This window comes from Populus trichocarpa, chromosome 1 (assembly GCF_000002775.5).
Source record: "Populus trichocarpa isolate Nisqually-1 chromosome 1, P.trichocarpa_v4.1, whole genome shotgun sequence".
Lineage (NCBI taxonomy): Eukaryota > Viridiplantae > Streptophyta > Magnoliopsida > Malpighiales > Salicaceae > Populus > Populus trichocarpa.
Window position 1 is genome coordinate 41,563,531 of NC_037285.2, and position 22,264 is coordinate 41,585,794.

General features: G+C 32.9%; 1 protein-coding gene across 1 annotated transcript; it reads right to left on the minus strand.

The window, feature by feature from the left end:
- Positions 1–5,329: 5,329 nt before the first annotated feature.
- On the minus strand, positions 5,330–10,021 carry LOC18095504 (inactive TPR repeat-containing thioredoxin TTL3). Its single transcript, XM_052455511.1, is given in 8 exon segments — positions 5,330–5,637; positions 6,048–6,179; positions 6,310–6,416; positions 6,527–6,731; positions 6,845–7,047; positions 7,050–7,119; positions 7,218–7,413; positions 8,598–10,021. Coding segments are annotated over 8 exon segments (1,890 nt in total). The 5' UTR covers positions 9,488–10,021; the 3' UTR covers positions 5,330–5,550.
- Positions 10,022–22,264: the final 12,243 nt, after the last annotated feature.

Here is a 22,264-nt window from a genome sequence, read left to right on the forward strand (position 1 = left end):
TTTGCAAATGATTTCAAGCTCAGATTTCCAAACTTCAACCTTGAGGACATGGTTGCTTTGAAGGAAGGTACATTGTCAGATGTCTAAACTAAGAAGAATGCAGAAGATGAATTATGTTATGTTACACGTATCGTTTCACTTGTTGTTCTACGCACTGTTTTATAAGTGTTTCTTTCAATCCTTTTATTTGTAATAAAATATCTGTGTATTGTTATTTCTTTAAGCCTAGAAGGTTGTTTTGGGAGAAGGAATGACTTTATATGGGACTGTAACAGAATTTGTCAAGTTATGCAACAAATTATGATGAAATGATGAATTCTTGAAGGACCATCTGTTGGTTCTCATTGTTTTCCCTCATCTTCCTTTAACCATCACATCTGATAGTCTGGCCTTGCTAGGTGAAGACAACTTATTCTCCATTATAGCATTCCTGGATTACATCGAGGTTGATTCTATAAATATCTTCACTCATGGAATTATCGTTTGGGAATATTTAAGCAACCAAGTCAAGCGAGAGCCATAGATGCAAGGAATGTCCTGTGGGGAGAGAACAGAAGGAGAGGTTTGGCATCGGTCAAAAAGAAGACAATTCTTGGGCTTTCTTGGAAAAGACTAGTTCTTCTTCTTTTAGAGAAAGTAGCAAAAAACGTATCTATCATTCTCTATCTTCTTTAATTCAAGTCGTTTTATCCCCATTCTTTTCCTTCTTCTTCTTCTTGAATTCCTCTCTTGCGCCTTTGAATATATATATATATAGGAATATGATAACTCCTGCCCTTTTGAGTAACGGAGTTTCCTTCCCCCCTCTTTCAAATTGAACATGGAACGAGAGGGCCTCGATGTGAACAGTGTCCGTTCAAAGCCTAAGCAATTTTGGGCATTTGCAGGCCTGTTACTTCTTTGAAGGAAATTATTACATTTATTTTTCTAATGACTCGATTCAATTTGTTTTGTTAAAATACATGCTCCCATTTACCAGGAAGGGAAGGCCTGATCCTTAAGCAAGCAAGCGCTACTGCAGTGCTTCTGCATGGAGGTCTATCATATAGGTGTTTTCCTCGGTTACATGTTATCCTGAGGAAATGTCCGCCTGAATTTGACAAAACCTACTTTTCATGTTCCTTTCAGACAGGTAAAAGAGGAGGTAGCACCTCCTCAACTGCGGTGTATGCACCACCTCCTCAACTGAATCCACCCGTCCTCACGACTACTCCAGTACAGTAGCGCTGTAATAGCGGCACGGCACGGCACGATTCAGAAACCACTAGGATGCTCTTCCTATTGCTGATTGCTATCTGATCTAGCAGTCTACCCTTTCCACATCTCCTTTTCGCTTTCCATTCTCTCCTCTCCTTTTCTGCTTTTATTTTTCAACTTTTAATTTAGATAAGCCTGAGTTAGCCCACGCGCTTTGCTTTTTGCGTTTCTATTTTACCGCGTCCGCCCCACTTCACTGTCGAATAATGTCGGTGCTTATGGTTAAATTGATAAATGGGATGCCACTCCATTTACTTTACATTCTGCCGCCACCTTTCTCCTCCTTATTGTCTCCACTCTCTCTCTCTCTCTCTCTCTCTCTCTCTCTCTCGTTTTTAAACACACTGACGTTTCTTAGAAAAACAGAGAATAAATGACAATCCCGCTTATGGAAAAAGAGATTCAAAATGTTCGTTATATAAGGTTATCAATTCTGTTTTTTTTTTTCCTGTTGAAATGGTTGGTATAACTTGTAGCATTTAAAAAATAAAATAAGGTCAAATAAATCTCATCTAGTTCAAGATTTTAGGTTGTTCCATATTTTTATAGGGGTAAACAAAAAAATCAAAAAGCTGATTAAACCGAGAAAATCAAAAAAAAAAAATAACCGAAAAAACCGAACCGTGAAAAAAAAAACCGATTAAAGTGTTAAAAAAACATATTAGTTTGATTCGGTTTCGGTTTTATAAGCCTAAAACCGAACCGAACTGAACTCAAACCCGAAAAAAAACAAGCCAAACCGAAAAAATCGAGCCAAACCGGGTTTTGTCCTAAAAAAACTGAACCGGTCGGTTTGAACCAGTTTCGGTTTTTAAAAAAAAAAATCGGTTTGATTATTTTTTTATATAAAAACCGAATCAAACCGAAAATAATTATCCCTAGATTTCTATTCTAATTTCCGGCTGAGATATTCAATTTATTTATTTCATTCTAGATAAAAATTTGACAAAACTAAAACGAAATTTTATTATTTAAAGAGTAAAGTAAAGAGGGTTGGCCTAAAGCTAAAATCTAAAATTATTATTATTATTTTTATTAACAATAGCATTATTTTAAAAAATTAAATTGATCACTACTATATATGATTCACATTTATGCTATTTTCTTACATGTTTGTACTTTGTAGAAATTTGAGTTATGTTTTAGATCTTACTAACCTTAATAACATTGATTTATTGAATGAGTGGATTTACAAAGAACATAGCCTCTTAATGGAGAGAATTTAAGTTTTGAAGAATATTGAAGTACCTTTATCTATTTTGATTTTAAAGGGTGAAGAGCTTCATTTTGATAGAGATAATTAGCTTGGTGAAAATGATCATCTATTATTAGAATGTTTAATTGATAACTTTTTCTATATACCACCACAAGATCCTTATTTCTATGTTAATGATAAAAAATAATGTTTGATTCATGCTTCTTTTGTATTAAAACCTTTTATTTTTTTAATATTTTGATATTTTATTTGTTTTGAATTACTTAAATTAAAGCTTAGATGATTAGATGTTTTGAATTATTTCTCTTTTTAGTCTTGATTTTTTACTATTTAGAAACATTTTAAATTTTAAAATTATGACTAGATGCTTGATATTATATTTATATTATATAATTTAAAATTAACTTATTTTTATATTTAAATTAAAATTATATATGTTGAATTATTCCAATAAAAAAAACACAAAACAGAATTGACACCATGATCATGATATTGGATTTTTATGAAAGAAAAAATGATAATCAAGCAACGAGTAATTTTGGACTCTAGCATGCTAGAAAAAATTGGATAAAATAACATAGTGTATAAAATATTTAGGTAAATAACACATTTTAGAAAGTTACATACGACATATGCGATTTACGGGTTGCATGTATCATTTGCGACTCTTTCAAATTGTAAAATTTGAAAGACACAGGATTAAATAAAGAGAGGAGAGAGAGGGGGAGAAAAAAGAAAAGAAAACACTTCAAAGACACACCGAAACTCCAATAATAATATTATCGGTATTATTGGAAAGATATCAACACAATGAATCTAATAACACCAAAGAAAGTCACAAACAGTGACCGAAGTAGGCCACACGAGCGACCCAAAGGCAAGTGAACACCGACATATTTGAACGGCTCGTGTGGCCTACTTCATTCACCGTTTGTGACTTTCTTTTGTGTCGTTGGACTTATCTCGTCAAGATTTTTTCAATGGTACTAGTGGTGTTGTCATCAAAGGTTCGGTATGCATATGGGGTCTTTTATATTTTTTTTTTTTTGCTTTTTTCTCTCTCCTCTCTTCATAAATTACAAGGAGATAAGAGGAGAGAAAAAAACAAGTAAAAAAAAGAAAATAACCTCGGAGGCGCACCGAAATTTGGATGACAACATCATCGGTACCATTAGAAAGATATCGATGAGACAAGTTTAACAACACTAAAAAAGATCACAAACGATGAACGAAGTGAACCGTATGAACCGTCCAAAAGTGTCGGGGCTCACTTGCCTTTGAGCTGCTGGTGTGGCCCACTCCAGTCACCGTTGGTGTCATTAGATTCATTTCATCGAAATTTTTCCAACGGTACCGATAATGTTATCATCCAAGTTTCGATGTGCCTCCAAAATCTTTTTTCTTTTCTTTCTTTCATTTTTTTCTCTTCTAATTAGATCTCGTATCTTTCAAATTTAGCAATTTAAAAGCGAATCACATATTTTAGAAGGGATTCTCTAAACTATATCATTTTTTAAAATATATTTTACACTGTATTATTATATTATATTTTAAAAAAACGCTAGGAAAAAAAAATCATAAAAAGCAACATCGCAATATCCGAACAGAGAATCTGACAACCTGTACGTACGTTTTGGATCTAGCTAGCGTATTATTAGCATGTGTAGATGAGGACCATTTTAGAGTCCTAATTGAAAGTGGATAATGACTCCTACACCACTACTTTCCTGATTTGTCCTCTCCTAATCAAGAGCTTTGTTCCACTAACCCCACACCAATAAATAACCCTCGACACCCCCTACCTCAATTATGAATTATGTGCGTTGCAGCCAAAACATTATTAGTTAAAAATTCAATTATTTTTATTAATTTTTTTATATTATTTTAATATGCTAATATAAAAAATAATACTTTAATACATTTTCAAAAAATAAACAATTATTTCGAAAATGCCAAACACTCACATCACAAACCACATCTTTCTCTATCAGTACGCAACTCACGCACGTAGCTGATGACCACCTATTCAACTTCACTTTCCCATACTGCCCTCGCAACTCCAAAAACGACGGCATTCATTTTCATCTTCTTTTAAGCAATTAATAAGGGGAAAAAAAATACTAAAAGACAAAGGACACATACACGTGGCCACAAGCTGACCAAGGTCCAAGCATCGAACAAGGACGGTGCGTGCCGTCGCCATAAGTTAGCACCGACCCCATTTGCACTTTTTGGACTTTTTTGGTGGTGGGGGGAGGGGCGTTAGAGGTGGTGAGGAATGTGTTCATGGATAGTTATGGCAATAACTTGAATGCGCAACATGTGGATGGCTAAGAACCCTTGTTAAGAGGGGACTCTCTGCCATTATATGCCCCCATTTTAGGGCAACATCGAAAGTCTTGTGATAATGTTGTCTAGCATCAAAAGATAGTGCCACTAAACTAAGATACACAAAGTAGTGAACTTACTTTGAGAGCTCTAGAGATGCAAACACAATGTGGCTTGGAATGGAAGAATCAGTGCAGAGATTGTTAAAAACTACTGCTATTCAAGTTCTTAAAGTTTCTTCGACAGAGTGTTCAAACAAAGTCCTTCACAGGACACTTTACATAACCCCGTAACACCACGCCCCATCGTCTTGAAGAGGCCAAAAGCCTCTGAAGGAAGGGAAAGGGTGGAAGAGGAGCAGTGAATCCTATCAACACTCAACCACCTAAATCCACTCCTTCATGAGAGAAAAAGAAAACCACCCCTTAATTAATAAGCACATGCACTGTTTAAATCACTCAGATGCCCTGAACGAGCGTCAGATGCAAATGTATATGACATGAGAAAATGAAATGTTGAGGGTGGAGGGAAAAAAATGGGAGAAATTTTTATTGATTGATAAAATGGCTGGAAAAAGTAACAATAGTAATAAACAACATATTCATCCTTCTTTCACTAACCCAATAAGTACCCACCACGCATCCAATCTCCCTCCCAATGTTTCTGTATATATCACATAAAATGTACAAGATCCTCCTCTACCAGCCTGCCAGCCCCCCTCCCTCTCTCTCTATGAAGAAGGAGACAACTTAATCAATTGTACACATTTCTCTCATTCTCTCTTTTTTTCCCTCCTTTTCATCTGAATGGAAATGGGGGTACAAGAACAGGCTGGTCTACATGAGAACAAAAAAGTGATAAGAAGATGAAGAGAAAGAATAACAAGAGAAAGAGACCGGAGGAAGAACATGAAACCGCAGAGCAATGAGGAATGAATGAATAAATTAAAACAGCAAAAGGTGAACTAAGCTATCTCTCTGGGTTCCTTCTGGCATTGGCCGCTAATAGGATTATTATGTAGCTCTGATTTATGTCATAGGTAGATGGTAGTCCTTATATGGTGGGAGAAAGAGACTGGAAGGTTTATGTCATAGGTATCTGGTAGTCCTTATATGGTGGGAGAAAGACTGGAAGGGCAGTGAGGAGGTCCCATCTAACAGGGGATTTGCGTCGCAAGTAAATGTAAAAAACTGGGAGAGTAATGGTACAAGTACAATCATGAGTTCTAAAAGCTGTAATGCCTCACCGAATGTTCCAACATATCACGACTTGGGCAGACAATCTCCTTCACTCGGCTACCATTTTTGTATATCTTGAATGTTGGAACAATCCTCACATTCTCAGCATTTGCAGTTGCTGGATTCTCCTCTACATCCACCTTTAACAAAAACACCAAGCAGATGTATGCAAATTAAGAAAAACACTTGTTTATTTCATTTCTGAAACCAAGTTAAGGTCAGGAACTATCCAAAAGCTTAGTACAACTGGGATTATTGAGCTAAATTTACCTTGAGAAAGTTTAGAGATGGATACCGAACACATAATGTATCCACAAATGGAGATATTTGCTTGCAGTGCAAATGAGAGGAGGATTTGAAATGAACCACTGAAACACCTGTATTACACAAATTCAATTTCCATTAGAATATTGGAACTCTAGAAATGGGAGAGAAAGAAGCAAGCAAAGAAAAAATGAATTTTCAGAATGTAGAAGGTAAGGCTTGCCTGGTAATGATATCGCAGCTCTAAACTGTTCAAGCCCCAAAACTTCCTCTACTCCACCACCAAACTTCATATTATACACTTCTTCTCCACGAGATTTCTTCAATGCGACTTGAGCATGAAATAGAGATTCAGCAACTCCATTGTCATCTGGAAGTTCCCTCCTCAAAACCTCATAATCTCTCACAGCATCAGCCCACCTTTCTAACTGCAGTTTACAAAAGCAAATCAATCTGGAGTGTGCAAAATATATGAGCCAGTAGGCTAGCACATTGAGGAGCAAATTATACATAAAAGCCAAGTCTTTCGAGGAGATTTTACCTTGCTGTTTGAGGCAGCTCTTCTAAGAAGCGCTTTTGTGTAGTTAGGTTGGATACTTAAAGCTTGATTGCAGTCATCAATGGATCTCTCCCACAGTCCACGCTTAAACCAACATGCTGCTCTGTTGCAATAAAGAACAGAGTTCGAAGGATCAAGCCTAAGGCCTTCCCCATATGCTGAGCAGGCTTCAGTGAAACCTTTACTTTTGATAAGCAATATTGAGCATCTTCAAGTTGGTGGAGCTTCAAAAGAGCTTCAGTTCTACACATAAAGAGCTGTAAATTCAATTTGAACCAGTTCAGACATTTGTTAATTCACTCTCCATATCAATTTTGCCAATTTTACACAGTAAGAGTGCAGATAGCCATTTTACCTGGGGGCAATAATCAGCTCCAGCAGCAATAGCAGCATCAGCTTCCCTTAATGCACCTTTCCAATCATTAACCTTCCGGGCATCTGAACATTTGTTAAGATGTTTCTCTACTAATTGCAACTTATGCAACTCGGCAGAATCTGGATGCTGCCCTGGGAAGCATAGGTGCTTCTTAGCACTCTCAACCTGTCCTAACCTGCAATGAAATCAAGTTCAATGCTTGCTGTCCCAACATCATAAATCAAACTATTTGCAGCAAACTGTTGGGGAAATAAATAGAAAATTAGAGCTCTGTTAAAATTATAGAACACGGTAAAAAAACATGAACAAAAAAAAACCAAAGTACAAGTCCACAATAGATGGATCGAATTTATTACAAATGGTTCAAGACAGAGCTGCAGAATATGCAAGGAAATAATTCCAAAGGAAGTATTATTGGCTCTAGGATGATTCGAATGGTTTAAGCATTTCAAGACTACTTAATTAGAAGAATGTAAGAAAATCAAGGCTTGATAGAATGGTGGAAATTGTTTAGATAAGCAGCAAGCTAGAAGCCAAATCAACCACAGCTATGTTTCGAGGTCATCAATACAGAAAAAACACATTAACTCAACACTCTTAGAAAATAGCATGATTAAGTGCATCCACCCATACTAGAACTGGCAAATGCAGCAGGATCGATAGCATGTTAAGACAAAATTAAAGCATCTTAAATCCAAGGAGCAAAAATCAACACAAAAATAGTGTCAACAGCCATAACAACCACAGAAGGCAAATGCAAACAAATGAATCAGCTTTGGTAATCGATCAACTATTCTCACCATGTGGATTAACACATTAGAAATTAGAATAACTTACTACAATCCACCACAACTCATTTAGTTCTCAAAACATTTAGAAGCTGTAATGCAATCACCAAGCATCTAAGAAAATTGAATTTCTCCACACTTTCACCGATCTACCAAATCCTAATCAATACAAATTAAAACATAACTACTGATACAGGTCATAAGAAGACAAACATCACATCCACCAACCAAATGCTCACAAATTCCTCACAAACTCAGCAATCATAAACTAAATGATACATAAAGATTAAAACTCCATCAACACGACTTAGAACCCAATCAATCTAGACTTAAGGTTGTCGTCGTTGTCATGGTTCATCAAACTCTCTCAAGTCATTCGAATTGTCCAAATCAACAAGAACGAACAAAACTTTGAACTTCATTTCAGAAATCTAATAACAAACAGATAAGTATCGCAGCAATGCAGATCAAATCACCGCTAAAACTCACAAAATCCTCCAAAAAAACAAGAACCCCACCACAGAAAACACCCCATGAAAAGATAAAATCAAGCCCCCATCAACAAACTCACCTAATTAACAAAGCCCCCAACCTCTGATGTGCTCTCCAATAATTAGGATCCAGCCGAACAGCCTCCTCACACTCTTTCACAGCCTCCACAACTCTTCCCAATCCCATCAACGCAGCCGCCCTATTACTCCTGTAAGCAGCATTCCCTGGTGCCAAAGCAATAGCCTTATCATACAATCCCAACGCCTCCCCAAAACACCCTTTTTTATACATCTCATTTCCAGCCTTCTTCACCTCCTCCGGATCCACACTCCCTCCGCGCGCACTCCAAGCATTCCTGCTTGCTGAATTAACAACATCAGAGCTAGCACATTTTGCGCTCCCCCCGCCCCGCATTATGCTGCCGTGACCATAATTCGCAGTCCCGGATCCTAAGACATCCGGTTTCGCACTCCGATTCACCATTCCCATGCCTGTCTTCAAGATCCTGCCCGACGGACAAATGTTACCGGTAGGCAACACATTAACAGTTACCGGAGAGTTTACAGCACTCTGGCTGCCAGTTTGACCTGAGTAAGTTAAAGAGTCGGATCTAGAATGACCCGGTTGACCCTTCTTGGCGCTAGTCGTGGGGCTGCTTTCACTCGAGTTCGATAACTCTCCTGAGTGGTTGTTATTGTTGGGTTTGTGAAGTCGGTTTTGGGCACCGGATGCGGATCCGGAGGAGCTGGAGCTGGAGGAGGTGGTCGTCGTCGTTGTGGTTGTGGTTGTGGCGGTGGTTTTAGTGGTGAGTCCACCTCGAGTTCGGAGAGGTGAAACGGGAGAGCCCAGATCGAGTTCACGAAAATCAGGCTTGTTGGCTTCGAGTGAAGAGAGTGAGTCACGGAGTTGATCAGTTAGTGAGCTGAGGTCCAAATCTCCTCCAATGGAGGGTTTCGCTGATTGTGGCATGTTTTTATATAGTAATTCTTTAAACTAAAACCAAAAACAAGAGTAGTTCTTTTTTTTATTTTTTTCTTAAATAGAGTTGTCTGTCTATGTAACTGGGTTTGTGATGATGTTAGAAATGTGAGCGAATGGAGATTAGTGTTGGGAAACAAGGAAAGCCATGAGAGGAAAAGGAAAGAAAAAAAAGAAGGAGATGGGGGGATCTCGTGATATATAAAAGGAATGGGAGAGTTTGAGGGGGCTGCCTGTTTGGTTTTTGCAGGGAGAGAGAGGAGGAGAGGAGAAAGCTTCTCTTTTCTTTTCTTTTCTTATATTTTGTGGATTCACCTCACCTGCTACTTCACGAGACAGGTTCCATCACTTGATGGCCTGCCTTGCCTTCTCTCGCTCTCTGACTGGACTCTACCCCTCTTCCTCCTCCTCTTTCTCTAACCAGCATAAGAGAATCCTTCTCTCTCTCTCTCTCTCTCTCTTAAGCAGTAGGTGTTTTCTTTTTTCTTTTTTCTTTTTTATCTCGTCTCTATTCTTATTTCTTTTACGCAAGATCCTTCACCCCATAATTCCCTTTTAATTTGTTTTTACTTGAACGGAGAGATGATAACTCACTCCACCCCCTTCACTTGGAAATTGAGTCGCACTCTGATTCAAGGGCGTGTTTGTTTAAGAGATACGTCGTTATGCATCTCATGAAAAAACATGTTTTTTCTACAAGAATGTAATACGACGCACTTTATAAACAAATATTCTTTTAATATAGCTACATTCTGAATTTATTATTTACAAAAATACGTCAAAACATCATAAATATTTATCCTTACAAAATAAAATCTCAAACAATAAAGGGATGAACCTTCCTGCTATATATATTTAATTGCATATAACTCAACTAGTCAAATCATGAATTTATTCTTTAAAAGTTACCAATTTAAATTCCACAAACCTCAGAGCCATAAAAGAATTACATAGTCGTTAACTTCAAGACTCGTGAAATTAGTCGAGTTACATGCAAGTTAACCCAAACATCCAGAATAATTAAAAAAATCACTTTAAATGTTACCTCTATTTTTAATTAGAATGGATGTAAAGAATTCCGAATTAGTTCTAGCAAGAATTTGATGGGTCGGTTGAAACTATCATCTTGCTATATGCTTATTTCTTCCTATTCTACTTTTAATTTTGTGAGAATATTTAATATTATTTTAGAAGAGTTGATGAATCATAACAATATATATCATAAAATACGTAAAAATCATTATTCATGTACATGAAAGAAGAACTTTGTATTTGTATTAGATAATGTATCAAATTGATTGAGTTTCCAACACTCAAATCTGAACCTTTACCTTTAACTTAATGTTTAACTCATTTATAAAGGTTTTATCAGGTACTTACTGTTGAAATTTTATTTTAAATAAATAAATTATAGGTAAATGAGTAATCAATCTCAAATAATCTTTGATTATTTTAAATTTAATTGTTGATTCATAATGGCTAGTCAATAATTGATAATAATAAAAATTAATTCTTATTGATTCTTTAACCTTTTAATTTTTAAAATCTCACAATAAAAAATAGACGAATAAAGAGTTTTTAACTTTAATTTTTTAGATTTTACACACTTAAATCACCTCATTTTTGGTGTTTTTCTTCTTCTTTTTATGCTTTGATTTTTCCTCTCAAGTCCAGAGTTTAGGTTCATCTTGTTGAGAGATATTTAAATTACATAAGTTTTTGTTCAAAAAATTATTTAAAAGCGCATCTAAATCAAGGTAGTAATGTTTGAATCTTTGGAGATATATTCCAAATATTTTAGTTGCACAAGAAAGATGTAATAAATTTTTAAGACAAAGGATTCTTCTTTAACAATAACAAAAAAATTTATTCATTTAAAGTGCTTCAACAAGTAAATACTTTATTTTATTTTGATTTAAGCATATATATTTTTATTATTAGCATTCATGTTAGGACTTTAAATTAGTATTAATTATAAGTTTGGATATATGTTTTAATATTTATGCTAGTATTATATTTGTGTTGATAACATATTTGTCATGAATTATTATTTACATGTTTATAAATTTAAACTTGTATGAATTCTAGGTTTTAATATATTTATATATCTACCACGCTCTACATCCGACATCCAGTTAACCTAAAATTTCAAATCAAATAAAACAATAAATTACCTTTTTCATTTATTTCCTCTCATTTTGAACCGAACCTTCAATTTCTTCTCAAGTTCCTAAAAACCGCTAGATCCAGACCCCACAATTTGCTAAAGGCAAGGAAGAAAAAACTATTTGTTGTGCTCTTGCCATGCTTGAAGTTGAAGGTGAGTACCATATTCTGCAAAGTCTTCCAAATGCAACCTATCTTAGACGAGGGAGATGGTGGATGTAAGGTGGCTATGATGGCTAGACAATGATGACCGGCGTAGAGAAAGAAAAAGGAAAAGAGGTGGTGAAGATTATTTCATCATTGGAATGTAATGACTTCGATTATTTCTTCTGGGCTTGGTGGAAATTGAAAAGAAAAAGGAGAAGGAAAAGGAAGAAGAAGTTAGCCATGGTGGCTAGTATTTTTTTTTTAATTTAATGGTAAAATTATAATATTTAATACAAGAGTTTTTCAAATATTAAATGAAATAATATAATAATTTTATAAATAATCGGATATTTTTTGTTAATTTTTTTGGTGCGTTAGTGAATATATAAAATTTATGATTTATCAATGCTAGCTTATTTAAAAGATAAAAAAAAATTATTGAACATGCATAAATTTTAACATTAATATCATACTTTTTTATTATATATTTTTTTAGAATAAAAAATATTTTTGAATTAGTTTTGGTTAAAGACAAATTATTTACTTGAAATGTGAGAGGGAGAATGTATCATTTTAAATTACTAATATTTGTCCAACGATATTAATGGCATTGAAACTCTAGTTCAAAAAAAAGCACAATTAATCAATTTTAATACTAACTATTTCACCTGTATTTTACTGTGAGTTGTGATTTTTTTTAAAAAAATATAGATATATAAACTATTTTGATATGTCTTTTTTCACATAAAAAAAATCAAAATATAAATAAAAAATCTTATACAAGCATCTAGTACTCAAATAAATCAATAATCATCTATGTAAATAAATAAATAAAAATCGTTAATAATAACTAAAAAAGAAACTGAAAAAACTGAGAGATAGATATAGATTATTATATTTGATCCTGCATAATAAAATATTTACTCGTTTATGTCTATTAAATTTGTTTATTAATTCAATAAAAGATAATGAAAATAGAAACATATATGAAACTAATAGAATAAAATAAAAAGAAAAAAAATATTATGCAAAGTCGAACATGTTATAAATATTATTTCAAAATAAATACATTTTATAAAATAAACATATAGAGTAAAACAAATCTTCAAAAAATAAATACAAACAAAACAATTAAAAAAAACCTTTATTAAAAAATGACTTGCAAAACTTGTGGCCTAATTCATGAAACTGAGATAAATCGATAGAAAAGAAATTGAAATTAACCACAAAGCCATTCTTTTTTTAAAAAATGTAGAATGAGAAAATCATAATTAAAAAAAACCTTTATTAAAAAAATGACTTGCAAAACTTGTGGCCTAATTCATGAAACCGAGATAAATCGATAGAAAAGAAATTGAAATTAACCACAAAGCCATTCTTTTTTAAAAAAAATGTAGAATGAGAAAATCATAATTAAAAAAAACCTTTATTAAAAAATGACTTGCAAAACTTGTGGCCTAATTCATGAAACCGAGATAAATCGATAGAAAAGAAATTGAAATTAACCACAAAGCCATTCTTTTTTTAAAAAAAATGTAGAATGAGAAAATCATAAAAGAAAATGAGAAAAAAAGGATACATAATTGCATTGACTTTTCAAACTTGTGACTTGTGACCCATGTCATTGGATTAGAAGCACCACAAATGAAAAATTATAAAGTTCAATCTCCAACAAACCAAATATCGAATGATGAAATCGGGAAAAAAAGTCAATCACATAAAAAAATTATAATTAAAAGAATAAGAGTAAAAATCAAAATAAAAAATAAATTAGAGGGCATCAAGAAAATTTAAATTGGAGGGTTAAATTAAAAAAAAAAAACTCTAACAAAAAGAATGAGGGCTAGATTGGAAAAAAAAAAAACAAAAAACAAACATGAAATTTGTTTCGATGATGAAATTAAAAACCAATTAAATTTTAACAAAAGAGTTAAGGGAAAAAAAAATCAGAAATCAAAAGACTAAGAACTAAGTTTGAAAAAAAAATATACAACAAGTTGTAATTTAAAGACTAAATTGAAAACATTAAAAAAACTTTTATAAAATGGTCAATGATGAAAATAAATAATAAAAAATATAAGGACTAAAATAAAAAAAACCAAAAGAAAAAAGACAGGCATATACTTTTTGTAGAAGAAAGAGAAAATAAATAATAATAAAAAATCTCTGACGACAAACTGCCCATCATCTACCACCACATGCCACATCAACAAGAAAAGAACATGGTAGCGCTTCCAAAGACACAGTAAAATGGTAGGTCTGGCCATTAGATGGCGTAGCACGCACTGTTCAAAGGGTGCAAACACTACCTAAATGTTGGCGAGTAATGAGCACACGTCATCAAAGTTTTCGAGTAAAAAATTATTTTTCTAACTAAAACATACTAGAACACCTTTCATGATCCTTGAAATCACCAAAACAATTGTGTGGAAGGAAAAAAATGACCCTTGATGCATGTCTTGTTTTTTATTTGTTTTTGTCTTTTCTAAGGTAAAAATGTATTTTTACTACATTTTAAGAAGCGAAAAACAAAAAAAACTCTCTGGGTTAAGAGTTCTAATTTTTTTCACCCTAGGGTAAATAAGTAATTTGACCAACAACGAAATTTTAGATTTTATTTACCTTAAAGGTAAATACATCATTTTATTGTGTAATTTTTTTGAAAAGACTAATATATCCCCAAATAATTTTTTAATGACTAGTGAATAACTAAAAAGATCAAATTACCCCATCATAAAGGCTCTCGTTTCTTCCATCCAATGACATAATGGTAATTTCAATGTAACAATTTACAGTAAATTATGTTTGATACCATTTTAATATAGCAATTCACGGTAAATTATATTTGGTACTAGAGTGAAAAACCCTTGTCCTATGTATATTGTATGTTAATTAGGTTACATTCCATTAATGATGAAAGCATCATCAACACAAGGCATGATACACTAAGGAAAAGGATGCTTGACAGTGTGGTAGCTGTTGCTTTTTTAATAATTTTTTGTGTCGAAATGTATGTCAATGATGTTTTTTTATTTTTTAAAAATCATTTTTGACATTAACACATCAAAACGATCCAAAATATATAAATCATATTAAATTTTAACAAAAAAAAAATTAAAATTTTTTAGGAACGCGACCGCGTTCCCAAACATATTCGAAGTTTCATGTTTTAATCCTTACTAGTTATCTCAAGTACATTGAACTTGCCAATACAATATCTCTATCTCTAGCATGCTAACCAAACTCCTAAACTATCTTAAAAATTCACTCGTTTCTTAATTTAAACTCTTTGCTCTAGAACTTTGTAGTTCGAAGGAGAAACAAAAATCAATTGAGAATTTATATTCATATATTATTATTTTTTTATATAAAAAAATAAAACTAAGTGAGAATCAAGGCAAACGAGGAAACTCTTCCTATCTGGTAATATCGAAGTTATTGCGCGCGTCCAATAAACGCGCCAAGAATGGCGCGTGGCCGGAGAAACAATCTGGAAAATAAAAACAAATTGTTTTTTACCTCAGTATTTTCTTCAAGGGCGGTCTGTTGGTGGAGGAGTGCGCAGGTTACGCCCCTTGTGCCGTGGGGCTCATGTTAGACTCAACCCCTTAAATACTGTATTCCTACAACGGCAATGAATCACTCATCCATCCCCATACGAAACACTGTATATTGGCCCCACGTTGAATATACCCCCCCACTACGACCAGCACAAGGCTGCATGGCATCAAAATCAAAACAAACAGAATATGTGGACCGTCGGATTTGAGGCAATCCCATCATAAATAGGACACATTACCGATTTATCATGGGACCCACGCTGTGAATAGACCCAAGCTAGAGTTCCTATTTATCCTGGTGGATTCATGTGCTTTCTTCTAGTATTCGTAGATCTTTCACTATCTTGCGCAGAGCCAGAAGCCAAATCAAATCTTGACCGTTTGGTAGCTTGTTCGTTTCTGCCTTTTATCTTATCATAAAAGAAAAAAAATAATAGCTAAATAGATTGTATTTATTATTTATGGGATTTATACATAATTATATTTTAAAACTTACTTCTTAGAATAATATGTTTTTTTATTTATTTTACCAGAAATTTTTTATCTCACAATAATTTTAACTATATATAAATATATATATATATATTTTTTAATTTATTTTTTTTAAAACCACAATTTTTTTTAAAAAATCTATTTTTTTAAATCACAAACTAAAAATCTATTACAGCACCAAACACACTAAGTGTGTATTTGAGATTATGGTGTATATTTCTTTTTAAAATAGTTTTTTTTGCTTGAAAATACTTAAAAATAAAAAAATTATATATATGTTAGATAAATTTGAAAAAAATATCTAAAATATTAATAAGTGATTTTTCAACTTATTTTTTTTTATACATTCAGATACTAAAACATATTTTTTAAACTATTTTTCATGACATGTTCTAATATCAAAAAAATTATCTGCTATTTAAAAATCTATTTTATATAAAAAAACATTACTTTCCAAAAAAACGTATTATGTTTTCCTTTTAAAGAAAACAGATTTGATCCAAACACGGGTTTTACAGCAAAACCAGACGCAAAGTTGAAAGCCGGGCAATAAAAGAAGCTTGCCATCTGAATATATGTTATTTGACTCAATTACCCTTGTCAGCCTGTTAATTACGGAAACTCTTAGACGAGTTAAAAGCACCAAATGGGGCCTTCGATAGGCTCGAGGAAGAGTGGAAATGGTATTGTTGTAAATACAGACTAGTTTGTGTGGTGTCCTGGTAAATCATGGTGCAGTAAATGCTAGACAAGAGTAGCTGGCCACGTGCAGCGGGGAGTGGAGTGCCAGCTGGCCCCATACAGAGGAAGCCCACAGTGGCATCCAGCTAAGCAAATAACGGAGAAAGGTGATGACGTTGGGAGGATACCGTGAATATTCCCAAAAATAGAAAGGTCAGGCCTGTTAGGTGGTGAATAAGGAAATAACGAGGCTAACGGGAAAGAAAAAGGATAGTGACAGGAGAGAAGGAGAGCGCATCCAGTGGAAGGCAGAACAGAGGGAATGATGAGCAGGCGATCGATTTCACGCCAGGTAAGCAAATCCATACAGCATGCCTTTTTTTTTCTTTTTTTCTTTTTTTAATGAGAGAGGATGGAAGAGGGAAATATTTCATGCTTTGTGATGCATTTATAATTAATGACATGTGATGTGTGACCTTAAAATATTGCCATAAGCTAAGACAAAAAAGGCCAACATATTTTATGATGCATTAAAATCTATAGTTTCATACCATGTTTTTTAACTTTAGATTTTGTTTTTACCTTTCTATTCTTTTTTTTTTGAATGAAATTAGTTGTTAATAAGCATCGAATTAAATAGTTTTTGAGATCGCAATAATAATTATTTTTTAAAATATTTTTTTTTTAAAAATGCATTAAAATATTTTTTTTTATTTTTGATATTGATACATCAAAATAATCTAAAATTATAAAAAAAAAATTAATTCTAAGTAGAAAAATTTCAAAAGTGTTTTTTAAACGTAAAAACAAACACTCTTATTGGTTTTTAAACAAAATTCTTTATATATGATACTCAAAATAAAAAAAAATAAAAAGCTTATAATTTTTAAAAAAAAACACTTTTGAAATACAAACATAAACTAGCTGTAAAATATGAATCGAGATTATCAAAATTTGTTTTTTTGTTGATTTTACGGTGTCCCTACCATCAAGATTTGAGATCCATGTTGAAGCAATTCTTGAATTGAAGTCGTATTAAAATTTGAATTTATAGCAAGTTGATCCACATAAAGGCTTACTTTTTAATGAAAATAGATGGCCTCCATCTCCGTTCATTGCTTGCTTCTACTATACGTTCGGCATCATCTCAATTTAAAATTGCATATCCATAGGATGTGGTTATGGGCTTGCATTGAATAGAGTCCCGTCACGATTCCTTGTTGACGTCAATAATTAATACTAATCTCTACCATATAATATATGGTATTTAATGTCCTAAGAAGAAACAAAACATATAAATCACGCAACATGGAAGGTGTGGCGGTCCTTTTCTCCTGATCATTTTTCTATTTTCTCTAAGAGCCGTGCATACTAGATTTAGGTATCTACTTATCTATATCGGGGCGTCTCCGATGTGACTGAATTTTGGCAGGAATATTTTGATGGCCACCACTTTTAACTCGTCATTAAAAGATAATATGATGATAAAAAAAATAATAATTGATTTCTGTGATCCACATTTCTTGCTATGCTTATCAATAAATGGACCGTTTAGCTTGTGTTTAATTGTAAGGTACGTGATAATAGTTTTTAAAGATATTTTTTAATTGAAAATTTATTAAAATAATAACTTTTAAAAATTATTTATTTTAATATCAGTACATCAAAATCATAAAAAAACTAAAAAAATAAATTTGATATTTTTTTTAAATAAAAAATAATTTTAAAAACACTTTTAAAACACAAAAGCTATCACAACACTAAATAATAAAGAAATTAAAATGTACTAGAGGTCATGGTCTAGCGGGGAAAGAGACTTTGTTTCCTTCCTCTACACTTGGGTTCGATTCTCTCTATGCATGCTTGTCACCCTCGCGGTGCCTTATATGTCTATTGGGCTTGCAGGATGTTCAGTGGGCCCGGAGATTAGTTGTGGTGCGCGTAAGCTGGTCCTGACATCTCGGGTTATAAAAAAAAATAAAGAAATTCAAATTAATCAATAAAAAATAAATATGGTTTATGATTTTTTACAGAAAACTAGTAAAAATAAAAGAAGACTCACAATTTGAGGTTATTGATCAAGATTTTTTTAAAAATAAATAAATAAATAGATTAATCAATAAAAAACAGCACAAAAGAAAAGGCAAACATAAGATAGTTAGGTGGTTAGCACAGACAGAAACTAGCCTTTTAATTATAGTGTGAATGAGATCATTAGTTGTCAAAACTTGGTTGACAAGGCTTAAAGGTTACTCCTTTTTCTTGACATCTCGAACCAGACATCACCAACTACGAACACAACACAAGACACAAGTTAAGCATCTGGGATTCAGTAAAGTAAAATATAATTAAACCTGGGAGGTTGGAAGGGTGGTGGACTTGTCTCTCACTGAATCAAAGCTGATAAACCTTGCAATATATAGAGCGATATGAAACGCCTCTCCTGTATATTTTGTCTATTTTCTTAATCTTAGCAACCCCATCTCCTAGCTAGCTCTTCTTCTTTCCAATCAAGATGAACTGCAGAATGCAGGTTTATATTAATTTGTATAAGAAGTAGTATTACAAGACAGGATTTTGCTAGCTAATGGCATGGTTCCCCAACACATTAACGTTAATTTATGTAGAGAATCATGCGTTCTGGGGAAGGTTCACTGTACTGTGCCCAAAGATGCATCCTCATAGGGCACTGGATCATCTTTATATGATTATATAATTAGTCTCTTGAATTCCTCAATTTGTTTTTATATCTGGTTCTCAAGTTAAAAGTTGGAAAGCAGTAAAGCATCTTATTTTCTTTTGGCATATATATATATATATATATATTCTTGGAAAATGCCAAAGTTCAACAGTATTATTTTTAATAAATAGCCCCCTTTTGTCTCTTGATCAAGTGGTTATATATGCAGGTTCTCTCCTACTAAATATGTATACCCACTCACCGGCCAAATGACACCATCACTATCCCGGTTGAGCCCACCCCCACCATTCAGTGGGTTTCTTGGTTCATCAATCATCAGCCGAAAATTAATGTTGAAAGTTGTAATATTAATTGTTTTTAAAATATTTTTTTATTTGAAAATATATTAAAATAATTTTTTTTATATTTTAAAAATTATTTTTGATATTAACATATAAAAATAATATAAAAACATAAAAAAATAATCTTAATAAAAAAATTTATATTTTTAAAAAACACGTTCCAAACTAGTCCCATACCACTCATGAAAGTGCCCTATCTGCATCATATTTTTATCGGCAGACAACAAAAAACCACTCAATTTTCTTCTTCTTCTTCTTCTTATTTTTTTTTAATAAAGAAAGGGTCTTTAAAGAAGCAAACATTTCTGCAATTTAGGGATTAGGGTGCTCTTTCCAGCAGTTTGAGGACAAATGGCACCACCCTAATTAAGCGAGTGCACAAATTTGGTAGTGCCATAATTTCCATGCGCGGCTTATCTTACACGTTAATCTTAAACTAGGTAAAGCATCCAGTGTATGTGTACTAGCCAAGCCAAGGCTCGACTATTTTCAATGTCAACAAAGCGAGGAAGAATAATTTTTATAAGGTGGTTAAAAGATCCAAATCATTCAGCTGAGTAATTTCGTCACGTATATCATGACTATAACAGCACTTTACGCCGCTTGCTACAAGCAACAGATCATCTTGTTTGACTTCGTGGCTACTTGAACTCATGTAAACTGTGTCAGCAATATATTATCTACAGTAGTGCTCTTACTTCTTGAAGATCAGAAGCTACCCAGTACTGTTTAGCGAATGGCCATTGTTGATTGCAGAGAGAGACACGACAGAGAACTCGAGATAATCAAGGTTTGTTGTCTAGTGATCCATGATTTATCGTGTGTGTGTGATCATGTTATTTTGGCCTGGTTTACCTGAAGGGTCAATGTATAATTAGCTAGCCATCACCTTTCCAACTTGTTGCTCACACGTATATTATTCAATCCAGACCTCAAATTCTGGATAATCAATCTCTCTGACTTTTTATCAGTCCATGATGACCAAATGAGTCCAGTTTCCTTTCCTTTTCTTTTTTTAATTCTTTTTTCTAGAAGCTATATATATATATATCCCTGAAGTACTGCAGACACAATTTTGACTCTCATGATAAATAAATAAATAAAATACAACTATAATTTGATCACTAGCTAGGTTTTAAAATGATATTTATTTGTTGGACAATATTCGGTTGCCTTGAGTCATCAATGGAGATCGCCAAGATATATGAAAACCTGACCGAGTAGTAATTAAAGTTTGTATTATGATATGATTGGATCAATTCTGCCGTGTTTAATTTAATTGGGAGTTTAGTCCCGATTTCAACCAAAAAAAAAAGATTTGACGTGATGGTTTGATATCCCCTCCTCATGTTTCTTTAAAATCACGACCATTATGTTCATTAATATATATCATTGGATTTAAATTGAATAAATAATCATAATTTAATATATGATAACAGTAAGAACAAAATAAATATTTATTATTTTATTTCTCTAACCTAATTCAAATGATTTAATTTAAAATTAATTGAAAGATCTGGAAATGTAACTGATGATGTTTTTTTTTCCTAAAAGAAAAAAACATTAGAGAATTCAAATTGCAAATTAGAAAAATTAACTTTTAGGCTGTATGATAGTATACATTGCTACATGGTCAACTAAAGAATTTAATTACCATATAAAAGTATCTTTAAAATAATGGTCGGATTTGATTTAATTTAATTTAATTTTGTTTTTTAATTTCTACAAAAAGGTCCAATATTGCACTCTCGGTTTGAGGTATACATTTTGGATTAGCCCTCTCCAGTAACATTATGCAGTTATTAGGAACCGACGAATACACAATCATTAGGCTAATCTTGCTTATGTATTGTCTAATTTATTTAATTATTATTATTTTTTTACTCAATTAAACAATAAATGGACATCAATAAATTTATTTAGACAGTATTTAATATGTTAAAACTCACTGAAATTTAAGAAAAAATACTCGGAATTAATTGTACCGTGCAGCTTTAAGCAATAAAATTGTTCAAGAGAGGTTTTTTTTTTCCTGGATAAAAGTGAGCTAATGTCTTAAGATTTTAAATTATTTATAACCACCAATTATTATATATTTAATCAAATTGCAGTTCATACGATAGTTTTGCAAAGCACAAAGAATGAACCTGGAGTTTGAGTAACACATATATGAATCATTAGCTAATTAAGCAATAAGAAGACGAATTTATAAGGAAAAATCTATTTTTTATTTTTATTTTTATTTTTTTTCCCTCAAAGATTGAAATCTCTAATCTTTACTTGCCCACAAATCAAGAAGAAAAAAAAGCGCGACAGCAGATAAATATTGCCAATCCATACATGAGTTTCTTCCCAATTTCCAATAGCTCTGACTTATGCCATGTGAGAGACATGAAGAAAGGCAGCTGCACAACCTTAGAATGTCTCAAACTTTGGACCCTCACTTTGTGTAAGAGTACGGATACCTATGTTTTTAATTTTAAGGATTATTTTTGCAGACCCTATAATCATGGGTTCAGTAGTAGCTAGCTAGCAAGTTCATCACATGAGAGAGAGAGAGAGAGAGAGAGAGAGAGAGGGACTGTAGTCTAGTGTGTGTTGGGTTTTGCTCAAGGGAATTCTCGCTGTTAATTTTGTCCTCAGTAGACTATATACTGAGGTCGTGCTACTTAAGCAATAG